This window comes from Columba livia, chromosome 9 (assembly GCF_036013475.1).
Source record: "Columba livia isolate bColLiv1 breed racing homer chromosome 9, bColLiv1.pat.W.v2, whole genome shotgun sequence".
Taxonomy (NCBI): Eukaryota; Metazoa; Chordata; class Aves; order Columbiformes; family Columbidae; genus Columba; species Columba livia.
In genome coordinates this window covers 16,385,686-16,409,129 of record NC_088610.1, presented here as the reverse complement: position 1 = coordinate 16,409,129, position 23,444 = coordinate 16,385,686, and the positions used below count along the sequence as shown (strand labels likewise).

The 23,444-nt window shown below is 34.9% G+C and overlaps 1 protein-coding gene across 3 annotated transcripts in view; it reads right to left on the bottom strand.

Moving 5' to 3' along the window:
- Window positions 1-23,444, bottom strand: part of DNER (delta/notch like EGF repeat containing) — a 109,702-nt gene that overhangs the window by 36,653 nt on the left and 49,605 nt on the right. For all 3 annotated transcript variants that reach the window (XM_065072992.1, XM_065072990.1, XM_065072991.1), the window contains exons 4-7: window positions 20,991-21,157; window positions 10,880-11,025; window positions 5,468-5,621; window positions 405-518 (exon numbers count right to left, since the gene is read on the bottom strand). In XM_065072992.1, the coding sequence (XP_064929064.1) occupies window positions 405-518; window positions 5,468-5,621; window positions 10,880-11,025; window positions 20,991-21,157 (581 nt within the window). The remainder of the gene's footprint in view (window positions 1-404; window positions 519-5,467; window positions 5,622-10,879; window positions 11,026-20,990; window positions 21,158-23,444) is intronic.

The following is a 23,444-nucleotide window of genomic DNA, read 5'->3' as shown; positions in this document are numbered from 1 at the left end:
GAAATAATTCCTTTAGTTTCGAATTACAGATCTTACACACATACACAGAAATATGTAAATACTACAAAAGGGAGGCATCTTTTCTCACACGTTTACTGGACAAGACAAAAATCAGACCACACCCTTTCTCACAGTGCTGGAGCCTGATTTGTACTGCAGAGCTGCCAGAGAACAAGAGAACATTTCTGCACCACATAGACACTGAAACACTAAGCTCCTACCTACACTATTGCTGATTATACAAAGATTTCTCATCTGGTGGGGTTTTTCTGCTTACAATTATGGTGTAAGGCACCATTTTTAAAATATTTAAAAATATATACAAATATAACTGAAAATTTAGACTGAGTATACCCCCCAACCACCAATTTGTACGAGGTACTAGGTAGGTCTTTGCTGTTTACCTTCTGGACACTGACAACTGAATCCATTGATGCTGGAGGAGCAGGTACCTCCATTTTGGCACGGCTGCTGGATGCAATGATCAACCTCTGACTGGCACAGCTCTCCAGTGTAGCCTATAAAACAACACACACCATTCAGAAAATATAGTGAAAATGAGGTTTTGGCATTAAATGTGTTACTAGGTCACTGAAAGAGTACCATTCGTTTTCTTGAATCAAATTAAAAGATGAAGAAAGAAATAGAATCCAGGAGAGTCATCTAATTTCTTATAAAATGAGATTTTTAATTAGAACTTGTGCTTCGCTGGAGAAACATAAATAAGTGGTGGAAATCTAGAGATTATATCAATTGTATTTTACTAGCAGCAATATTCTGACAGCACTGGTATAATGGATGTTGGTGCTGGGTCCTCATCAGCACCCACATAACCAAAAAAGAAGCCGTTGTGGTTTTCAAACACATCTTGAATCTCCAGGCAATAATCTTTAGCAAGACTTTAAAAAAGACTTGACATTATGAATAACTTGTGCACATGCTGAATGACTATCATTTGCCCCTACTGTTGGGCTTCAAAAAGAGTGTTTATGTTAAGTGGGAGCTGTGAAGAACTGCTCAGCACACTTGCAAACTCTTCCAAATAAGCTCCTACAAGTTCCCAAGCTACAGATTGTGTGTACTGTACTATTTGACCGCAGGTTTGCTTTGTTCCATATGTCTGATGTCTGCAACACATCCCCAAGAAATGAACAAACTTACAAAACACAATCTAAATTATTAAACATTCCAAACTTAAATTCCTTAACGAATGCCACACATTCCCCTTTCTAACTTTTATTTCCCTCCAATAAACTATCTTAGATGCATGGCTCAAGAAGAAACTACACACTACACAGAGGCATTTTATTTTTCAAAAAGGAACTCTACATAAAATTGTAAATATCTTCCAGAACAAGCATGTTTAACACAATGGCTGGGGCTAAAGAACAGTAAGCTATGACTAGGTGACACTTTTAATACACTGCTATGAACAGGTATCTAATACAAAAACCCAAGGTAATATAGAGGACTTGCCTGGACTTTTGCTTATGCAGGGCAGAAAAAGAAAAAAAAGAAGTCTTATTTTTATTGAATAATTATTTTTAGTGCAATCGAAATTAACATTTATAACTCTTTTGGACAGGCTAACCCTTATACCTGTTCAAATCTATTGAGGTCACCACAAAATAGCTCTCACCACAGACTGTTATATTTGGAATTGCCAGAGCACTACTACTGAAAAGGATCTATCAGAGTTTCCTCTCTGTGTACCTTACTGCTTTTATATGCCATAGAAAGCTAAATTATGATCCTATTTTCTGCAGTGCAAAACCTGGAAAAAGAAACTCTGTTGTATCTGGATTAATGCCCATAAATCACCTATACTGGAGAAAAATAATGAGGATGAAAACCAGAACTGTGGTCTCGTGAGGCAACTCCTCTGAACCAGACTGAAGCACTTGGAGGAACATCAGCCTCGCTCTGGATAACTAGTGATTTTCTGTAATTCTTATAGGGCTTAAATTAACATAAAATTTACAAAAAGAATCAAGTATTATAGAAAACTGCATTAACTGATTTCTTTCTTCTGTAGGTTTCATATTTTGTCAAGTTGCCACATTCAGCTGATTATTTTCATGAATCATAACACAGTATTGAATCTGCATAACTCATTTAAACATTTTTATGTCTTCAAACTGTTACCAAGTTTATGAAAGCTAAAAATTACCCTGGAATTCAACAGGTAACCAAAAGATCATTGGCACAAAAAGGCAGAAATGTTTGTGTTGCTCTGAAGCTTGCTGTTATACAATAACCTGACTTCCTGCAAATTGTCATTACAGCTTATAGGAAAAGGCAAAATTTTTATGTCTGCTTTATGAAAATAAATAGGTCCCATATTATAATTATCTATAGGGCAAGTTTTGTCCATCTGAAATTGAGTATGATTGGGGAATTTCGTAGCAAATATGTCACGAGTGCTACAAATTAAGACATGCTCAACAGTTTCCATGGCGGAGGGTTTTCTGGTGAGGTAGATGTTAAGAATCATTACACCTATTCCTTTTGTGCTGATTCTTATCTTCATAACATGTGTCTATCAAGATTCAGGAAACATGATCCTATTCACATAGAAATGTTTCCAAAACTTGCATATGGAGACATTTATGATACTTAAAGTTTAATTTACCATTTTCTTTAATATTTTTGCGTAGGTAATAAATATTTTCTAGAAATTTATAAGTATATGAGAACAGCTAGTTTTCCTGACAATTTTTGATGTGTGGGTACAAATGTCGGGGGAAAAAAATGATGGGCAGAAACATAAACCACTGAAGATAACAGTGATTAAGCCATCCAAATAATGTTAGTCATTTGCAATTAAAAAAAATGAAGACAAATTATTATAAAACAAACAAACAAAAAACGTAAAAGCTAAAACTAAACATAATGTGTGGAGGCCGTAGAGCATAATCTTGCAAGTTCCAGAATGCAATAAATGAAGATAACTATATCTAGCTTACTGAGGATTTACAGATGGACTTGATCACACTGTCATTCAGAAGGGAAACCTTCACATGTGGAAACCAAATAATTTCATTGCATCTATTGTAAGCTCTGTTTTATACCATGAGAAGTAGGAGGGCTTTTGTAGAAGGAAATATTTAGATTTTTTGATGTTATTTTTTTCACCAATAGGAGCTAAGAATTGTTCTAGAGACAATGAGAAGAAACAACTATGAAAATAAAAACAAGGCATAAATTAAATTTTACAGAAATCATTTTTAAATTGAAAGGCTAAAATCCGAAGTTAAAAGAGAGTAAAGACATCAATGGAAATATATTGTATTTCTAAATATGTAAGAGAAATACATTTTCTTCAAGAAATCATTATGATCTTAGCCACTGTTTCCTGGCACATCACAGTAGAAATTTTTTTCTACAATTGTTTTAACATTTTATGAAGCAAGCAATTGAAATGTCTGCCCCTAAAAGCAACTACATTTTTTACTCAGAGGAAGCATTTAAAAAGATGTATTTTTAAAATATCTGGGTCATATGAACAAAAAAACACACTAAGATTTTATATCATTACAAAAATAAAATAACATTTTTAGAATCATTGTTCTGAGGTAGGGAATTTGGAAAAAGGAAATTTGGCCTAATAGTACTTGATGTAGAACAATTTCCGTGACAGCTAGATCAATAAAAGCAAATAAAAACAAAACAAAGACAGACTTTTTTTTTCTTTTATAATTGGAAACTACTTGTCAAAATCCAAAACAATTCTGAATCAAACATATTCAATATGACAGTAACTGTAGGAATTGTTCACACATTTCAAGTTTGTTCCTCTCTGATCTTTCTCTTCTCATATCTAAATCATTATTCACCTGTATTTACATTTTTTGTTAAAGTGACAGTTGGTCCTTTGGCATATTTATGAAACAACAGAATACACCTTCACGTCTTATTTTCAGAGCAGTATAAATCCAGGTCATTATATAAAAATACAAATATAAATCCCTTTCTTGCTGCACTTTTGCTGTAATGACTCTAAGCAAAGCAAAAAAAAAAAAAAAAATGGAAGTTCCAGAGGAAGAAGATTAAGTGAAAGGAAATGTCTTGGCCTTCAGAGAGGACAAAGGAACCTTAATAATTTGCAGCTGCTGATTTCCTGAACTGCAAAGTTCACAAAACAGTTCAGAGGACAGTACATGGCAGCCACATTGAAGTATCACTTGCAGCCACTTGTTTCTAGCTCAGTCATTTTCCAGGCTGGTACCTCCACATAATCTATCACAGCTAGAAGTTTCTCTAGTCTGCTGACATGCATGAAGGTAAAGAATAAGAATATTCCCGTCTTACGGGAATATCAAAACACCCACTCCACGATCCTGCTTCGGGGCAGAATAAAGGAAGTATTGCTACATGTACCTTTTATATATATTATATTTAACGCACACATGTACCCACCTAGCCAGTCAATACCCATTTAGACACCACCACCAGAAACCTGACAAAATCATTCATTTCTCCATCTGCTTTTTATGATAAAGCTTTTATATTCTGGAAGCATCATCTTTTTTCCCCCCCCCCCTCTTTTTTTCTTGTTCAGATAAGTCCCATTTCTCTCTAATATCAACTGATCAGTGTTAGAGAAATGAAAGCGCATAGTCAAATGTTTGTAGAAAGCAAAATAAATTATCTGCTTCTGATCCTAATCTTAGCCAACTTTTATTTTTAAATAATTTTATAAAATATATACTGAAGTAACCATTGTATTATGATAATTGAGTTTGTTTTTGAAATGTAAAGTCCAGAGAGCAGGGTTTTCTATAATAGCCACTTAGTGAGGTTTCTCCTATCAGCATGTATCTTTAATTTACACTCCAGCATATGACCATCATACCCAGTTTAATTTTAATTTCAGTCAAGATGGCTATATTAATTTGATCAAATTTTTAAAGCAAATATTCTTAAAATAACTTCAGAGAACTCAGGCACTTGTTCATTAATCAAACCCACAAATTACTCAGTTTAGTTTATGAATTTTTTTTAAGTTTTCTAAATTTAAGTTAATTCTGAGGAACAATCTAACAAATGCATAGTGTGGAGAGAATTTTCTTCCATTAGATTGGTGCAACTGAAGAGTTGACGAGTTACAATGAAGTCATGTTTATTGAAAGTTTAGTTATAATGTATACTTAAAATCTATATTGAAAAGAAAAACTAGATTAAGAAATATCTGACGTAAACTAAATTTTGGTCATCTCTTCTTAGTAGGTGAAGTTCTATCAGTTATGAATAATTCACTCATTAAATTATAGTTCAGATGTGGACTTTCAATGGCATTGTCCACAGATGAAGAATCTTCCACAGCCTTATAAAAACTGCCCTTTTGCTGTAGTTGTATTTTTCTTCTTCCCTAGCATCTGAAGTTGCACAGTTCACTGCTCTGCAAAAAAATATGCACTGAATGTTAAAACAAAAATGCATTATTCAAAGCATAATACAAACGTACCAGCCAGGCAGCTGCAGGTGAAATTGTTCCCGTCGTGTTTCTGCGCTACATCGGTGCAGGTTGCGTTGTTCTGACAGGGCTGGCTCTGACAAGCATCAAATTCTTCACACTGGGAACCCCGAAACTCATCCTCACACTCACAGAAAAAAGTTGCCTAAAAACAAACAGCATATGTAGTTCACAATCAGTTTTTAAAGATTATGTTTCACTGAATACTCTGCTGAACAACGATGTTTTTGTTGTTTTCCCATTTATAACAACAGTAGTTGCCACAAATAAAACTGCATTAAGTTACTCTTGCAAAATACTGGACCTGCAACTATTCTTCAGCTGCAATTTTTAATTATGCCAGGGAATTTTACCTAGATGAGGAGGCTGGGATCAGATCTATGATGCCTAAACCACTATAATTTTTTCTTCCATTCCAGAAATCACATTCATAGACTGGAGTAATTGTTAGAATAAATCATGTGCAGATTTACCACCACCAAATCCTACTATAAAGATGCACCCTTTATGTGAAGGTCAGGACTGGGGGCCCAGAAACTTCATTTAAGTGGTATTTAAGTAGTGACACATCCCTTCAATTCCTTCAAAACAGGTGTTCCGAATGTATTTGTTATAGTTTCTCCAAACCTTAATAAAAGATCAAGAACACTATACCTGTTGAAGATCTTAAAAATCTATAGCAGACGTGACATGGCACAGTTTTGTCAGTAATAAAATAATTAAGTTTAGATTTCTTAAAAATGCAGGTAGCTAAGATTGCCAAGTCTCAAAGAATGGAAGCAAGGAAAGCTTCCTCGTCTTTAGTATACATTTAGATTAAATATCTTATTTTCTTTGTTCATCAAACACTAGATGGCAACACCACTCATTCTCATACATTTCAAACCCTGTTCATTAGGGCTGAAATGCAGCTGTCCCATGGACAAACATTGTAATGCAAAGTCCAGAATGTGCATTGAACTAGAAACAAAGAGACTGGATTAGTATATTATCTTCTATTTTTTACTTGCGTTTGCTTCATATGAATAAACAGCTGTGACCTAAGTAGAAAATAAAATAGTCATCTTCATAATTATAAAGTAAAACCCAGATTTCATTCTTCCTTAAAAATATTACACTGGTAGCATTTAAACAAGGATTAATACTATACATCTCCAAAACTCAAAATTATAGGTATGTTACTTATCTGGAGTGCCAGAAGCCCCTGCTGAGTGTACAGTCTATACATATTCTGATATTTGCCCAAGCATCGTCACAAAAGAGCTCTGAATATCTGACACATTAGCAAGGACAGGTTTCCAAACAGGGCTGTAGTTCAACAGAAAGACAGGCTAGCAAAACACAGTCAATAATTATTATAATCACATAGCACTGTAACTTACTTTGAAGATCATTCATATAAGCTACACGGGGAAGTGGCTAACAGAGTCAAACAGATAATCACTTTTATTTAAGAACTAAACAATTAACTAAATAGACAGTATTTCCACGTTTACTTATGGCATTGGTGGAAAACACATCAGCACAGGGATCACTTTGGTCCCTAAAAATAACAGTGGTTCAAAGTAAGTGTTGTCCTCAATGTCTTGTATCATCCAGACCATGCAGAACATTTTTGCTTATATGGGATAAGGAGCCAGGTAAAGAGTGCACATAAACGTGTTGCCTGCAGCATCCTTCACAGCTGTCCTCTGACTGACGCTAAATTGTGTTATTGACTTAAAGTGTTTGTTATCATTCCTGGAACAAAGTGCTGAGTTTAGACTTAATACAAAATCAAGGTTGCTGCCTGTCTCAGTAACTCACCTGTTCTGGGTGAACAAACTACAAAAAAATAGCTACTTTTTTTTTTTTTTTTTCTTAAAATGGACATGAACAAAGCACAGGGGAAAATATAGGCACTGTACCTAGATTCTGTACCTTGTATGAAGAGATCAGCATCTTGGTCTCATTTAAATGTCTTTCTGGTCTTGCATATGCACTGAAAAATGAACAACCTTGTCTACATCTATCTGATGCTAAGGATGTCCCTAAGCAAGAAAGCCAGGAAGTATAACATCCCTTCAAAGTTAATTCTGTTCAGAACAGTGAGGTACCATGTGTGTTAGGTAGGCTCAGGTTCATAGTTGGAATATGCCAGATCTGAGAGTAAGATGCAAAGTGCGTCACTACCTGAGCCATGCATCAGAGAGGAAGGGAATGTCTGTACTGTTCACACAAACACAAACAGCATGGCTCTGCCTGCACTAAAATCTACTTCCGAAGTAATGGAAGCTGATTATTATAACGTAAGTATTAATACATTGAAGCAATGCAACAGTCATTGCCTGAACAATATTAATGAAATAGGAAGTTAAGAAAAGCTCAGATAATATTGATATATCTCTAAGGGTATGATATAGGGATTAATTTGCCATAAAGTGTAGTTAACAGAATGGGTTTTGAAAGCAGAAAAACTATATAACACTTCAAACTGAATTGTCTAATGACAGATAACAGTTCTGAGATACAGACAAGTTATTCTGCAGAGAAGATTAGGTGTCATCATTTTTATTAGGCATGTCATCTTCACTTTTCCCAAATGACACTATTAATTTTTTTCCTGAATAGATGACATGTACTAGTATATTTGAGGAAAACTAAGTCAAGAAGAAACTACACACTGCCATAATGCTAGTATTAAAGTCACTACCTAAGAATTCCGAAACAGCCTGCTATCAATAGACAGTTCATCTATATATTTTTAATTGATTGTGGGAGTGCAAATCTACCACATATCAATATGAAGAACAATAAAATAAAAGCTTTGAAAAAATGCTATTACCTAATCTAATTGTCTGTAAGCATATTATAAATATAGTTGGAACATAGTACTTTTTCCCTATTTTAAGTAAGCAGAGTAATAATACATTGATCAGATTCTAAATTCCAGACTAGAGAGGCCATAAAAGCTCCTTCTTTTTTTTTTTTAACTCTAGTACAGAAGCTGTTCAGATGACCAGAACAAAATTAATGTCTGCTCTTTCTCTTGCTGAGAGTTTCAGTATTTATTACAATTCATGGTAAGCTTCTGTAATATTTGAGCAAAACATTGCTGTATAATGATTACATGTTTTGTATTTAGGATTATATTTTACTTAGAAAACTAAGTACATATGCAGGACAACACACCTTTAAGTATACATGAGGCTTATTTCTCATTAGGCTTTCTACAAATAAAATCAAGTGAAGCTACCACAAAGCTTCTAGCCCACATAGAAGACAGGGAAACCATTGCCATTCAGTTCAATATGTTATTTCTCAGTGCAGGTAGAGACTGGTTATTTTTATGTAAAACTCAAGGGTTCTAACTCTAGCAATAAAATTTCATATTTACACAGTCAGCTCTTCCATATTTTTCACAGGGGAGGTGAAGTTACAGAACAGAACAATCTGAGAAAGAAATCATTTTATGCCCATATGTAAGCAAAACTGTGGATCTCAAATCCAATGGATGGCCAAAGTTCACTGCAAAATCCTACACAGAATCAGAAATTCACAGCAAACAAATCTCCCTCTTTGGGTTAATAACAAGATTTTTCTCTTTCATTCACAGCTAACTGGTTTGAGGACAACTTATTCTGGTCTAAAGCTGAATATATAAATGTGAAAGTGGTGTTTATATTGTGATTACACCAAGACAAGTATTATCCTTCTGACACATTCTGGCTTCCATTGTGGAGGAATGGCAAGTATGGCAGCAAAGCAGTTCATACAAAGTTCATCACTTTGACTCAGCATCACCTCACATCACTAAACTGTTCAAAGCGGTGAATCTGTTCCTTTCAAAAGCAACAATAATTAATTAAAGATTATTTCATTTTACTTGCCACGTCTCAAAGATCTATGAAACATGGATAATTATTAAAGGCTAGATATGCATTTTTCTTAATATAAAAAAGCACTAATACTTCTGCATAAAGTAATTTATTTTTATTTTGTGACATATGACATGCAATTAGAGAAAGAAATTAAAAATGGACAGCATGAAAAATTAGAAAATAAGACTATTTATCAAAGGCTTTAACTCTCAACTTGAGTAAAAAATGGAAAAAGAAGATATTTTGACATGCTGTTATATATAATAGATTATTTACATACATCAAATTCAATATGCTGAATTTATAAAATAAAATTGCTAAATATAGTAAGGCAGAAAAACTAAACTGGACTATGAAATAGGACATTATATCTGAATGAATTATTTATTTGGATACCAACCAGCTGTTATGGTAGAGTAACACTTGTAAACACATTGTGCAATAATTGTGTTCACCATTACCTCAAGCATTTTAAAATTTCATTTTTGAGAAATAGATGCCTAATTCTTCCAGATGTTAGCACTGCCAAGCATCTATAGATTACTGTAGCAATTTGATTATTGTTGTTACAATTCAAAACATCGTTTTTCTATCAAACATGCTTATTGAGAATTTAAATCGGAAAATGATACCAGATGAACTAACAGTGAATTCCCTAAATATGCCAAATTTTCTGTGCTCACAGCAAGCTCACAGCTGTTAATATTTACTCAACAGTTACTATTGCTTTTATCTCCCAAATGAATATTAATAAAACCAAAGATTAACTGTGCAGATTTGTGCTGTTAATGACTTTTAATCCATGAAATAAAATCAACAGGTATAGATAGTAACAGAGAATACAGGATCTCATTCACAGAAGGCCAGTCTGATTTTGTGAAAGCCATATACAGACTGCAAATTTAACACATTTGGTTCTTATTTTCTCATGTTAATAAATCACACAAAAAATTCACAGTAGCCAGTGGAATTGCTGTCACGGTTGTAATTTCTCAGCATAGTATTCTGTAAAGGAGAAAGCCATCCAGGAAAACTCCACTCTGTTTCTTCTCATAGTTACGCCCAGACAATTCCATTGCACTGATCAGTGATCTCTAAGCAAGCAATTTTTGAGATGTGGAGAAATAAGTATTAGATTAAATCAGACCTAAAACCAAAAGGTTGAAGACTTCACAGATTGGAACACACTGGTCTGGAGATCGGGGTCCCAAATGCCCAGCCCGTGCTCAGCTCACAGATAAATATTCTTGTATAGTGACAGTAAGATGCAATAGCCATTAACTTGTACCTAATTGGAATAAATGTTTTTATTGCCAGGGCAGAGTATGAATCTTTGCGTCTCATATCAGTCATTTTCTTACTTTCATGTGCTTGATTTTTAGGAATAGCAAATAAGTACATTGTTATAATTTAGTAACATCTGTGATATTTTGCAGCCCAATACACAGCAAAGAGGTACGCACACACCAAGTACAATTTACACTGCATTTATATTTTCATGGAATTTCCACACTACAGGAAGTTCTTGATAAATTCACCTTACCTCATCTGGTTTGGTGATACATTTTCCTTTCCCCGAACACTGGAAGTTATCTGAATGGCTTCCCACAGGCATGCAGGTACTGACTTTCACTATCACAGTCAAACGTAGAGCCACAATGCACTTAGTAACTGAATCATTCAAAAAACCTTAAAAAAACAAAAAAGCATTCTTACTATATGAGAAAATAAGCTAATACATATTAATGCTCTACTCCTAGACAGATAAATAAAACGGAATTGAAAGAAACTGTCAACTTAGAACACCATTGCTCATTTTTCATACACATCTATCTAAATTTAATGCATTTAAATACAAATCAGAATATAGTTTGGAAACAAACACTCATTATACTGATTAACAAAAGGATGGCAGGCTGGTGAAACATATCTACCCCCAGAGCTTTAATCTGCTATCATTTTTTAGGTCTCTAATAATCAAATGCTTTTGCCTGCTATCATTTTGATATATTAAAAACATATTTCCTTAAGTTTTTTTAATGACAAGGAATACTAAAAACATATTCAGTGGAGAAAAATTGTTTAATTTCTAAAAGTTACTCCAGAGCTAAAAAGCATACAGATTGTAAACTGCATTATACTGGCAACAGATGGACAGTCCCTTTGGCTGCATTTGTAATGAAGTTTGCAAGAACAGAAACATACAGCTTGACAGCATTTCTTTGTATATTTGCAATACAAGTATTATTAAATGTATGATCTGATCACTATAGACCAGGGGTGTTAAACTCATTTTCACCAGCGGCCACACCAGCCTCACAGTTGCCTTCAAAGGGCCAAATGTGATTTTAGAACTCTACAAATGTAACTAGTCCTACTGATGTGGCCCCTGCTCTAGAAGGTGATACACTAAGTATAGACAAACAAAACACGAAAATGGGAACAATTGACAAGGAAGATGAAAATTCATTAATCTCTGGCTAGCACCCGTATTTGTATGGAATTAAAAAAAGTAGTTGTTTGGAAGCTGTTAAAGCACACTGGAGCATAATATCCCTATCACACGTATTTTTAACAGATATACGTGGGAAACAAAATAACAGACAGTAGGAAAGATAAAATGAGGCACACACACACACAGCCCATGACATACACAAACAAGTAAGTCGGAGTTCATGTCGAACTACCTATAGCCTGCTCCTGTACTTCACTTGTGCTCAAACCGCATTGTTCCACCACAGTGATTAGACTCCTGGGTTACAGCCCTTCTGTATGTGGCATGCTTTGACTGCACTATCCTTAATATCGGTAAACTCCTAAGTGTCTATGACTCTTTGTAATATCAGTACGGAGAATTACAGGAGAGCCACTGCAGGATTATACTTTTCTTTTTAAGTTAGAGAATTTAAGTACATTTTTAAATCTAAATGTCTTTAATTTTAAAAAGAGAGAGTATAAATGGATGCAGGAAGTATATGACATATAATGTTTTTTCTAATATTCTAGAATCCATTTACAGCCTACCTCTCAAAGGAACTTCAAAGATGCAGTCTAGCTTCTTGTGTCATAAACTGGAGCTAGCACAATATTTAGTCAAACAGAATGAAGTAGTACAAGCTAATGTTTATAATGAACAGTAATAAACCAAAGTTTCATGAAACACTCTGAACTTCAAGTGGATTCTCTTTCCAGAACAGCTGCTAAATATTACTTACATTCTGCATATGGAAGTTTCAAGCACAACTAATTCTACAAACTCCATAGAAAATCATATGGAGGACTTCCATTCTTTGTTCTTCATTTCTAAGTTTCACTTTTTAAAATGCAACATCTTTTGAAGAATTAGTTGTTTACGCTAGAAACAAGGATCCCTAAACCATATCTTCAAAGCAGGAAAATCTCACATCCAACACAGATGTCATTGGCTGGAGTATAACCTCTACAAGTTAGTTAAATATTCTAAAAGATCAGATTAAAAAAGAAATGTATTGGGTATAGTTCCAAATGTCTAATGGTCTGTTTTGGCTAGCGAAGATTACTGTAATCTGCTGACCTCTTCAAAGTAAGCCAATTTATTCTGGCCACGATACACACATTTTTACCCATCTGTTCAAAGATGCAGCCAGAATTATTTCCTTTAACAATTGCATGCAATTGTCACTGGCAGTCATGCAATTATATGTGAACGCTTGGAAGAATGTGGTATTTAGAAAACATCTTTGGGTTCACATTTGCTTGTCTGAAACAGATTGTTACATATTCTTCAGGACAGTTCCCTAAAGGAATATTAAATCAACCTTCTTTGTACTTTCAATCTTGTTACTATTTTGGTATCAAAAGCCCTTAGGCAAACCACTGAAAAAAATCATTATTCTCACTGGAATGTCACATATTTTACTGTAATTTCTAATTATCTCATCTAATTTCCAAAAACCAGAAAAATAAAACATGGCTATTTATTTTCACTCTACATAAGTTGCATGCAACTTTCTGATATCTCTAGGTTTTAAGGCTAGAAGAAAATTGTCCAAATATCTAAATATGACACTCTGCTTAACTCAGGTCATAGCACTTCAGTTAATTCCTTCTCCAATTCCCATAACAGCAACTGAAACAGAGTGAGTTTTAAGTTCTATTTTTAACTTCTAGGTAGGAGAATAATTTCAGAAGCATGTTTACCCCCTTTGTCTAAGGTCTGGAGAAAAACATTACAGGTCTTTATATAAAATGGTAATTTTGTTCAGTTTAACCTTGTTGGTTTTGTAAAGCTAGTTAAAACATAATTATATCAGAGCATTTTAAGTTGAAGAATTCAGGGTTAAGCTGTTTACAGTAATATTACAAAAACAATTTTAAATTCTAATATATCATAATATGATGTGAGTAGCCATTTATAGATTAGAGAGAGTGCATTTTCAAGCTTTGTGCACACATGTTTAGTAGCCTGAGTAATGTCTGCATGATTTCATTGGCAGTACGTGTGGTAAACATACTACAGCTCATTCCACCCTGGCAGCTTCACCTACTTAAGCCTAGGAGTACAAAATACATATCCTCCTGTTTCTCGCGTATCAAGAAAGTTAAGGACAAAAAATAAGAGATGACTGATGTCATCACTGTGTCAAGGTCTTCATGGCATTCACATTACTACTACTCAAACATCAATAGATTGCAGATTTTCTAGACTGCATAAACTGATTTGCTTCCTTCACAAGCCCTACTTCTGAACAACACCTTCATTCTACACACAGCAGTCTGAGGTCAGCACGCTGGTCCATAGAGGACTGCAAAATAAAGAAGACTGAAGCTAAGACGCCACCAAGTCAGAACTTTATCCTATTGTATATTATTCTAATGGAAGGCATAAGACTGAACTACAAATTGTAACAAACCCTTGGTACACACACAATGCTATTACACACACAAACACAACTGGCTCAAAGGTATTTCTCTGTATTCCACACAGTGAATATATGTATTCCAATATAAATTCACCTATGGTTGAAACAACATATTATCATTTTACAACAGAAATACAGTAATAGTTCCCTTCAGTAAAGTTTCAGCTCACAAAAGTAAAGGTCTTTGAGTCCACGTAAAGGTTTCATGGATGAAAATGACTGCCAAGGGGGCTGGGCACTCACAATGAAGCATCAGTCTACAAGTTTTCAACTTATTTTTAGCCTGTTTTCCCAAGGAAATGAGACAGCAGTGAGATGTCTATCAGTTTCCATCTGTCCTCTTTTACTCTCTCAACACCTTCCCACACCAAAAGCTTTTGGGGTCAGTAGCCATCTTCAACATTTTGCAAAGCAATGGAGTTCTCAAAGACTCTAATCACCTACAGCTTCCCTGCACAGTGTATAGCCCTGGTACTAGGGGCATTGGTAATTCAAAATGGATAGAAAAACAAAAACGGGGGCCAGAATAAGGTGATGTCATTTCTCCATGCCATTCCTGGTGTACAGTACAATCAGTTATTCATTATTTGGAAAATGGGAAACTGGGATATATATTCAAATGGAAGAAAACGAGATAGCATCAGTCCTTCAGGAGCAAAGCAGTGGTATTGGGTGTGCCTGAACCACATTTTCAGTTCATGTCATGTAGTAACATAATGAAAACCTGATTTCAGTTTCCAGAAACAATACAGCTGCTATCAGAGCATATTGAAGCACAGTTTATAAGCCTTAGTGGCCTAGGATAGAAGCTATTTAAGTACATCTGCTAATTAATTCACAGATAGCAGAAAGTTATAGAATTAACCTAAAATGTAAAAGATTCAATTTGAATTTTCTGTTTGACCTCACCTGTCATATCACAGGATAAAATGTTATCTAGCAAGCTAAACAGGAGTGCTCAGTATGTTCAACCTTTTCTATTTTGTGGCCATTGAACTTTGTAGACATAATAATTTAAAGAAAGGAAGCTAGTAGGAAAAGAGAAAGAAAAGAAAAAAAAAAAAACCACAACATTTTTATTACAGTACTCACCAGAAGGAGGACAAAGGGAGACTTGAATTCTAGTCCTTTCTCCTAAAATTGTTTATGTCCGAATTTTATCCAAAGATTATTTCATGTTGATAACACTCACACTGCCCATGTATCATATAGTACAGTTAACATTGAAGACTATGAAGACCACCACAGGGGCTTATACTAATCACCACCATGCATAAGTGCATTCTTGATCTAAGCATATAGTAAATTCAGTTTGACTATACAAACCAATTTACCTTTCTTATGGCACTGTTTATCACAATTTCAAATAGTTGTTATTCATCTAGCAAATCTAAGAGAACTCAATCCTTCCACTCATTCATGCAAGTTGCATTCCACTCATTTTAGAGACCTAAAAAATGAAGCAGCATTACAAGATGTTGTGATGGTGCACTTGTTAAAATTTACCTTTACGTGTTGAAATAGTAGAGGCATGCTTTTGTTTTACAGATAGACAATCCCCTTTTCCATGACCCTCATGGACAGCATGATTAGGGTCTATCAATGCCCTCATGGCCCTGCTGACACCAGTACTGTTCTACAGAATTTGAAAAAATGGGTCAGGAATCCTTTCCTAGTTTGCCTTAGGATGATTATCTTACATAAGTAGAAAACAAGAAGTGAGAAATAAACCATCAGTACTACAGGATACTTGTACAGAACATCCGAGATCATTCTCTGATGATACTGCTAGGCAACATAGCATCTGGGGATACAAAAATACAGCTGCAATAACAAAACTGCTATTTTGCCCACAAATAGCACTATTTATAAGTGGTACAACTCCCAAAATTCTATATAGGTCAGCATGCTTACTGTGCTTTGTCACATAAGCCTTGGTCAGATAGTGCTTTTCACAGTATGTATAGATTTCACTGAGAATCAGTTCAAGAACTTTCAAATACTTGATTTTTCAAAAACTTACATGAAACAGAAATACAAAAAAAATGTTTGTTGGTGGAGATAAGTGACTTTAAAGCTTCTCATTGCATTTTTTCTTCTTCAAATTGATGTTACAGTCACATTCAGTTTAAAAATAGTTATGCTTTCTTCCTTCACTACTAACACTGAAAACTTGTCCTGGTGTCTGAAAGTCAGACATAAAACTTTCTTCTCAGACATAATGTGATAAAGGTAAATGTGCTGCTGGTCAAGTTTTAGTCTCAGTAACATTTCTGCAATGCTATCAGAGGCAGATTGACTGTGAGAGGGTTACACAGGTACAACAGAAAGCAAAATTTGGGTGTCAGAAAATTATTGCTGAAACTTTGGAAAGAACTAACACACAGCTTGGCTTTCAAGCTGGAGTTCAGTTTTGCAGGACTGACAGTGAAAATATATTCAGGAACAGAGCAAACCAGTTGGGTTCACTTAGCATACAAAAATCCCCGAACACATGTTCCATTACATTTCCTCTATAACAAATGGCAATTTCTGAATTTCACTGTTACTAAACAATTACCCAACTTAATAGCTTGACTGGACCAAAACCCATTACAGCAAGGGTGTCAAACTCATTTTACCATGGGCCACATCAGCCTTGCAGTTGCCTGCAAAGGGCTGAATGTAATTTTAGGACTGTATAAATGTAACTATTCCTGTATTTATACAGTCCTGAAATTACATTCAGCCTTTTTCAGGCAACCACAAGGTTGATGGTGAAAATCAGTTTGACACCCCTGCATTAAAGGATTATGACATAGTCAGCTAGCAGGAGCACACCTACACTCAGAAAACCACTTGCATACAGCTTTTTAAGGAGATGTGACATTAGCTTAGAGTGTGACCTTCTGTCATGGCTTCAAGGACTCTGCTTACTGTCCAAAATAATGGCAAAAGCTCAGTGAAGGATGACAAGAGTAATCTAATAGATTTCCTGGATTGCAATTTCCTTGCTTTATGCTTATTTATCAGCATCTCCACAATGCTGTAAAGATGGCAGCAAACTATTTTGGGCACAAACACAGACCACCAGAACCTCTGATATCACACTTCACAAAAGCAGTTAAGTGTGATGGAATACAAATGACATAGCTGAGAGTGCGATAAGAGGAGCTGTGGTAGATTGGATGGCAAGGTCAGCTAGGATTTGTCTACAGTGACTGGTTCAACTTAAAAGACTTACGAGTGGCTACCCTACTTCTAAATGTACTGAGCAGTATGTGACACTACTAGCTGAAGATCTATTTAGATAGAAGAACTATTTAGATGCTAGCTTAAAACATAATATATAAAAAAGTAAATAGTCTAATGTTTACATTTACTTGTATGTGAGACCTATAACGATCGTGAAAGACAGAGTAGGAGACTGATTTCTGTTATATTTATAAAAATACTCTCTCTTATATAGACTAACAGTACTCTCCAGAATGGTTTGGATTTCATCTGAATGCTTAACTTTTTTGCCTTATAAGGTCATATTTTAAAAAACTCATTGAAATTAACACTTCATTGAACTCTTCACACTGTTTGCACTTGTGCTGCTGCTATTGTTTATCAAAAGGCCATTTTCTGCAAGGTTAGCTTTTATACCCAGAACCCCAGGGAAATGTTCACAGTTGAGTACTAGACTCAATACTGCCTACAGTAGGGTCTTTCCAGGCAAATTGCATGCATAAAAATGAAAACCCCATTAATTGGAGTAGTTGTCACCAAATTCCCCCAGCAGCAAGGCTGACTGAAGAGTGGAGTGTCACACACACACGTTACCACGCATCAGCTGAGCAGCAGAACTCTGTGAACACTCCAACTGCGGCACATGCAAGGCAATGTGATGCGATGTAGTTTAGTCCCCAGTAGAAGAGGGTTAAGTCAAATGCCTGCCCATATGCCAAGGGTTAGGAGCTCGCACAGATGCTCAGCTGACACATGGTAACTTGTTAAAGCTAGAGTAATGAGTAACCTGTTTACGTGGCTTTCCGTTAATTCAATTCACACGTCTATTATTAAATAATGTAATTGTGTTTCATTTTTGCTTAAGTAAAACCAATTTCAACATGCATCAAACTGGTTTCTTTCCATGGAAATATGTGTATGCTTTAAATATAAGCAAAAACACAAAACACATCACCCAAAAGACACAATTACAACTTCCCTCCTAATCTGAAGCTCTATAGCCAGATAAAAAAAGAGCTACATTATTGCTTTTATATATAAAACCAACTATTTTAATTTAGTGTACCTTAGAATAAGTTTGTCATGTATATCAAGAAATATAGGGAAAGCTGTATATAAGAAAAGCTTTATTAATCTGATCTTACTGAAAACTAAACTCTTGAAAAGTAAGTGAGGTGTGTCAGATTCACAGACCATTTCCATATATCTGGATCAAATGTGAGGTAAAGATTTCATCATTTTTATATAGTACTTAGCTGAATTACAGATTTAATTTGAGTTCAGATAAAATTCAGCATTTTTCACATTAAGTGACTGAGTTCCTTTTTAAGTTTCACACCCAAGACTTACACTTCATTGGACAAGAACTGATGATAGAAAGTAAGTAGAATATTTCCATACAACTGAGAAGAAAATTCAGAGACTACGCTCTTTTCTCTTTCTTACAATAAATGACAGGCCGGAAAAACATTTTAACTAACAAATTCATGTTTCAATTTCCTTATTCCTTTAGTATTTCACCCTTTTTCTGTTCAAGTGTTTTAATATAAGGAAATTATTCTAGGAAAAGTCATAACTAAATTAAGGCCACATAAAATAATTTACTCCAGAAAACAGTTACCTCATTACTTGATCATATTGTAGTACGGAGTTGCAACACCTCAGGACTAAAAGATATGCAAGTGAATGCTTCAGATTCATTTTCTATCAAAAGCACTACAGGTAATCCATCCATTTGCTAAAGTAAATAGGATTTATAAAAATTCAAATGCACTATATCTGCACTCATCCTTACAAAGCACTCAGAGGCTCCTATTCATGAATATATCACTGTATTATTGGAGTCCCCCTGTTGCTCCATGCATACACATTTGATTCTTGTTCTTTACATAAATCAAATTACACTACAACAACTGGAAAATTCTACAAAGAATTTCAGTACCAGGGAATTAAGAAGACCAAAGAAAGTATCAAAAACCAGATGTAAGTAAAGTAAGAGGCTGCAGAAAACTTTTGCTACATGAAATAAGCAAGACCAGTACTACAATTTTTTTGATCTAAGCCTTGATTTATATTCAAAGAAAATATATATTTTCACTCAATGTCGCCTAACACACAGTAAACAATACAAGGTAAAACTCCCAGTGACAGAAGGTGAGCTACAGAGAGACAAGTAGGACAAGACAAACTATGAAAGAGCAAGACAGCATTTGTTTCAGTTATCTAAATAGCCTATGCTGTGTGGCATGTACGGTCAAGTGGAGCCTTCACAGAGCAGCTTAGGCCTTCTATTTGAAAGCTTATAGACCAAGCTATGCCTTTAGGTACTTTCATGAGTGCACAAAAGTTACAAATTACCGTTTCTTCAGCAAGTTTTTTACTTACTTTTATCATGTGTTAACTACCACAAGGCAAATGCAAAACAATTACTCCTGAGGAAGACACATGAGCAGAGTTTTAACTCTGATAAATTAAATGCAAAACTAGATTAGAAGGAGAAAACAAAAGCTAAAACTAATATCTTGGAAGTAAAGAATACAGAAAGTATAGGTAACTGGAAAATTATTTAAAGAAAATACATATCAATAAAAGAATGCTGACAATAATTACATGATTATACTTGAAGCAGTATCTCTGCTAAGTGACAGGAGAGAACAGGGTAGTACTTCTGCATTTGGGAGGTTTTCTGCATTAGCTACACACTTAGAATTTGGTCCAATGTTTCTACATCAGAATGCTTTAATTTTACATTTATTAGCATGGTAAGTTGCCGAATAACAATTTGTGGCACCTTAAACTTCATTATAAAATATACAGCATTCAATGCTGTTATTACAATGACTTTGGTTTCATGTCACTGGTATAATAAACCATCTGCCCAGAAATCTCAATTTAATTAAGTTTATTGTGTCTAAGCATAAATACTGCATTAAATCAGTATTAGTTCCCATACACTTAAAAACAACATATCAGCCTATTTTCATTACAGCCGTTGCACAACAACGTTTAACATTTAATTGCCCAGTGCAGCATATAGTATATTTTTAAGGTTTCACATTCAGAGACAAAACTAGAAGAGAAAAAGTAATGCAAGTAAGCACTATTAGATCAGATTTCCTATTATATTTTATATATTTTCTCAAGTATATTGTGTACAAGATTCAGCGTCTTTACAAAGTATCCCATGATACAATATCTGACAAAGAAACACCTCAAACATTCAGAGATATTTATTGTAGCATTTACCGAAAGCTTTACAGTTGATTAAAACAGAACATACAAAATACCTTGCATCACCTAGAGGTATCAGGCAAAAAATTCAATCTAGATTTTAAAAGGAATGATGCCACTTGTGTAAAAATTCAGTGTACCTCTTGTCTGCCTTGAATGAACCAACATCTAAAACATGGTCCAAGTTTCACATCTGGATCTTTCAGCAGCACTTAAATTAAGGGAATTACCTCTTTATTTCTCTAAATGTTGGGTAAACCACTGGCTGTCACCTAGCGGTGACAAACAGAAAGTCAGCATGTTACTCACCAATAAAATAGTTGTTTCCTAATGCAAGCATTTCTTCAGAAAGAACAAGTCCACCCAGTGCCTGGAGAAGAGTGACACTTCTGCCATCAATAAGCGAACACTGTTTAAATCCAGTGGTTGTCACCTTCCATAGCAGGATAAGAGAAGCAGTAGCATCTTGCCTTATTCTAAGAAAATAAATTATAAGAATATTTACCCTGAGGAAAATCGGTGTTATTACGAAGTACACTGCTGTAGAGCAAAAGGAGGAAAAAACAAAGAAAGGAAAAAAATAATAAATAAATGTACCACTCCCGGAATTGGGAAAAGGCCTGAAGGATTTTAGCATGTCCACAAAAATAAAAAATGCTTCAATAGGAAGATTTTCATAATAGCATATGTAATAGCAGATTTAGTCATACAGAGTCTCGATTTCTAATACCTGAAGGACACCATCTTAGTGCCCAAGAAGAGTTTTACATAAACATCATGTAACAGCAAGGCAACGTTATTCGGTCTTTGTATTTATGCCTTTTTGAATAGTACCTCCATTCTACATCTACAATGCCATCATTTTCTGCAGCTGAGGTACATCCAGCCTTCTTGTTTAGTGAAGAACATTCCATTTTCATTCAATATAGGGAGACAGATCCTGGTAGAAATCCCCATTTGTTTGACATACTGGATCCAAGGTTCAGAACAGTTTATTCTTGTAAATCAAATGAGTCATGTAATGCTCCCAAGGTCACTGAGTCCATGGTGCCTTCCCAAATATTGACATACTGGATAAAGTAATATCTACAACCGCACATCTACTGTCAGCTCCATCAGGGAGCGCTGTATCTATGTCAGTGTCTCTTTCCTCTCAGAATAATTTGTTCCCTACTCATCTTCATAGAGAAAAAATAAAAACCTCTCATGTTTCTGGCAAGTTCTCAAATATTTGCATTGGTTTCCTCTGAAGGAATCACAAATGAGTTTGAACAATCCTCCAAAAATTCAAACACAACTGCACCCAACTACTGAAAACTGATAATTCTCTCCTGCTGAAAACAGGCTTCCAAATACCCAGAGATGACATTCTGTTCCACAATTTCCTGTAGTGAAATTGTTTCAATTCTGTCAAAAATACAGGGCAGTCTCTCCTTTTTTCACTTCTTATTTGAGTTCAAAACATGAAATGCAAAGTTTTGCAATCATGTTTGACACAAGTTAAAAAATGTTGGAACTAGACCTCACAAGAAGCCAGTTTTTGACAGTAATTCAGGTCCTCTTTAAGAATAACCCCCATCACTACCCCCAAAACTGACCACCTCACTTTCTAGAACAGGATAACAACCAGTTTCGCAGTTTAAGTCACATCTGATAATCAAAACAAAATAAAATTATTAAAGAGAAATTATTGACATTTCATAGCCACTGAATCAGAAATGTTACTCAGGCCTTTAACACAGGAAATACAATGAAATAAAGACAGATATTGACCTGCATTAATCTACCTAGAGATAAAACATTATTAAAGGTACATAGTGTCAAAAAATGACCTCCTTTAGACTGGCGTCCCTCCAGTAAGGGTCTTTAAGCAAACCGTGTGCTGTCTTGAAATCAGGAATAAGCTGGTGTTTGTAGATTCTACAGCTGTGTTAAAGATTCCAACCAGCCAGAGCATCCCCACTCACGGATCTCTTCCTGACTTAGAATGAAATGCTCATGAATGAGCACAATTCCAAATCCCGTGGGCAGAGCAGGACAGCTCCCACGTTTAAGTTACAGCTCCAAATTGTCTGCAGCTTGTCTGCTTGCATCGGTTTGTTTTTTCCTGTGAGCATGGCCTTTTTTAGCTGAAAGCTGGGATTCTAAAAGATAAGATGACAATATGAGAAAAGTAGGCTATTTTGGGAAAATCTAAGTCTAAAATTGCAGTAAAGCTGTGAGCCAGAGAACTACGTTGGCAGATTTTTATTTGAAATAAAATTTCCAACAACAAAATGCCTCATCCCAGCTGACAGAATCAGATCTTTCTAGGAAGCCAGGTTCTGTTAATTAAAAGTAACAAAGCACACATTTGATCAGAAAAGCATGAGTTTGAAAAACTAATAATATTGAACAAATTCAAATTTTTGAGAAGTGTGGTTTGTAGAATATACACAAAGATTTCACAGCTGATAATGAGACACAAACAATAATCCAGCAAATACAAAAGCACAAAATACATGCATTCATATATTCAATGATAACACTTTCCACCACCAAGTGCATCTTGAGATTAAAGGCAGGAAAAAAAAAAAAAAAAAAACACATACTACCTGTAGGAAAAAGAAAATGTCATATTGTCTCCAAACTGACATATTCAACATGCTGCCCTAATTTCGAATGCATTCTCATGGCCCAGAGACAGTTTACATGCTTACATCTTAGTCTAAAACATTAAACATGTAGTAAAAATTACACCAAGCAAATAGCTGTCATGGAACT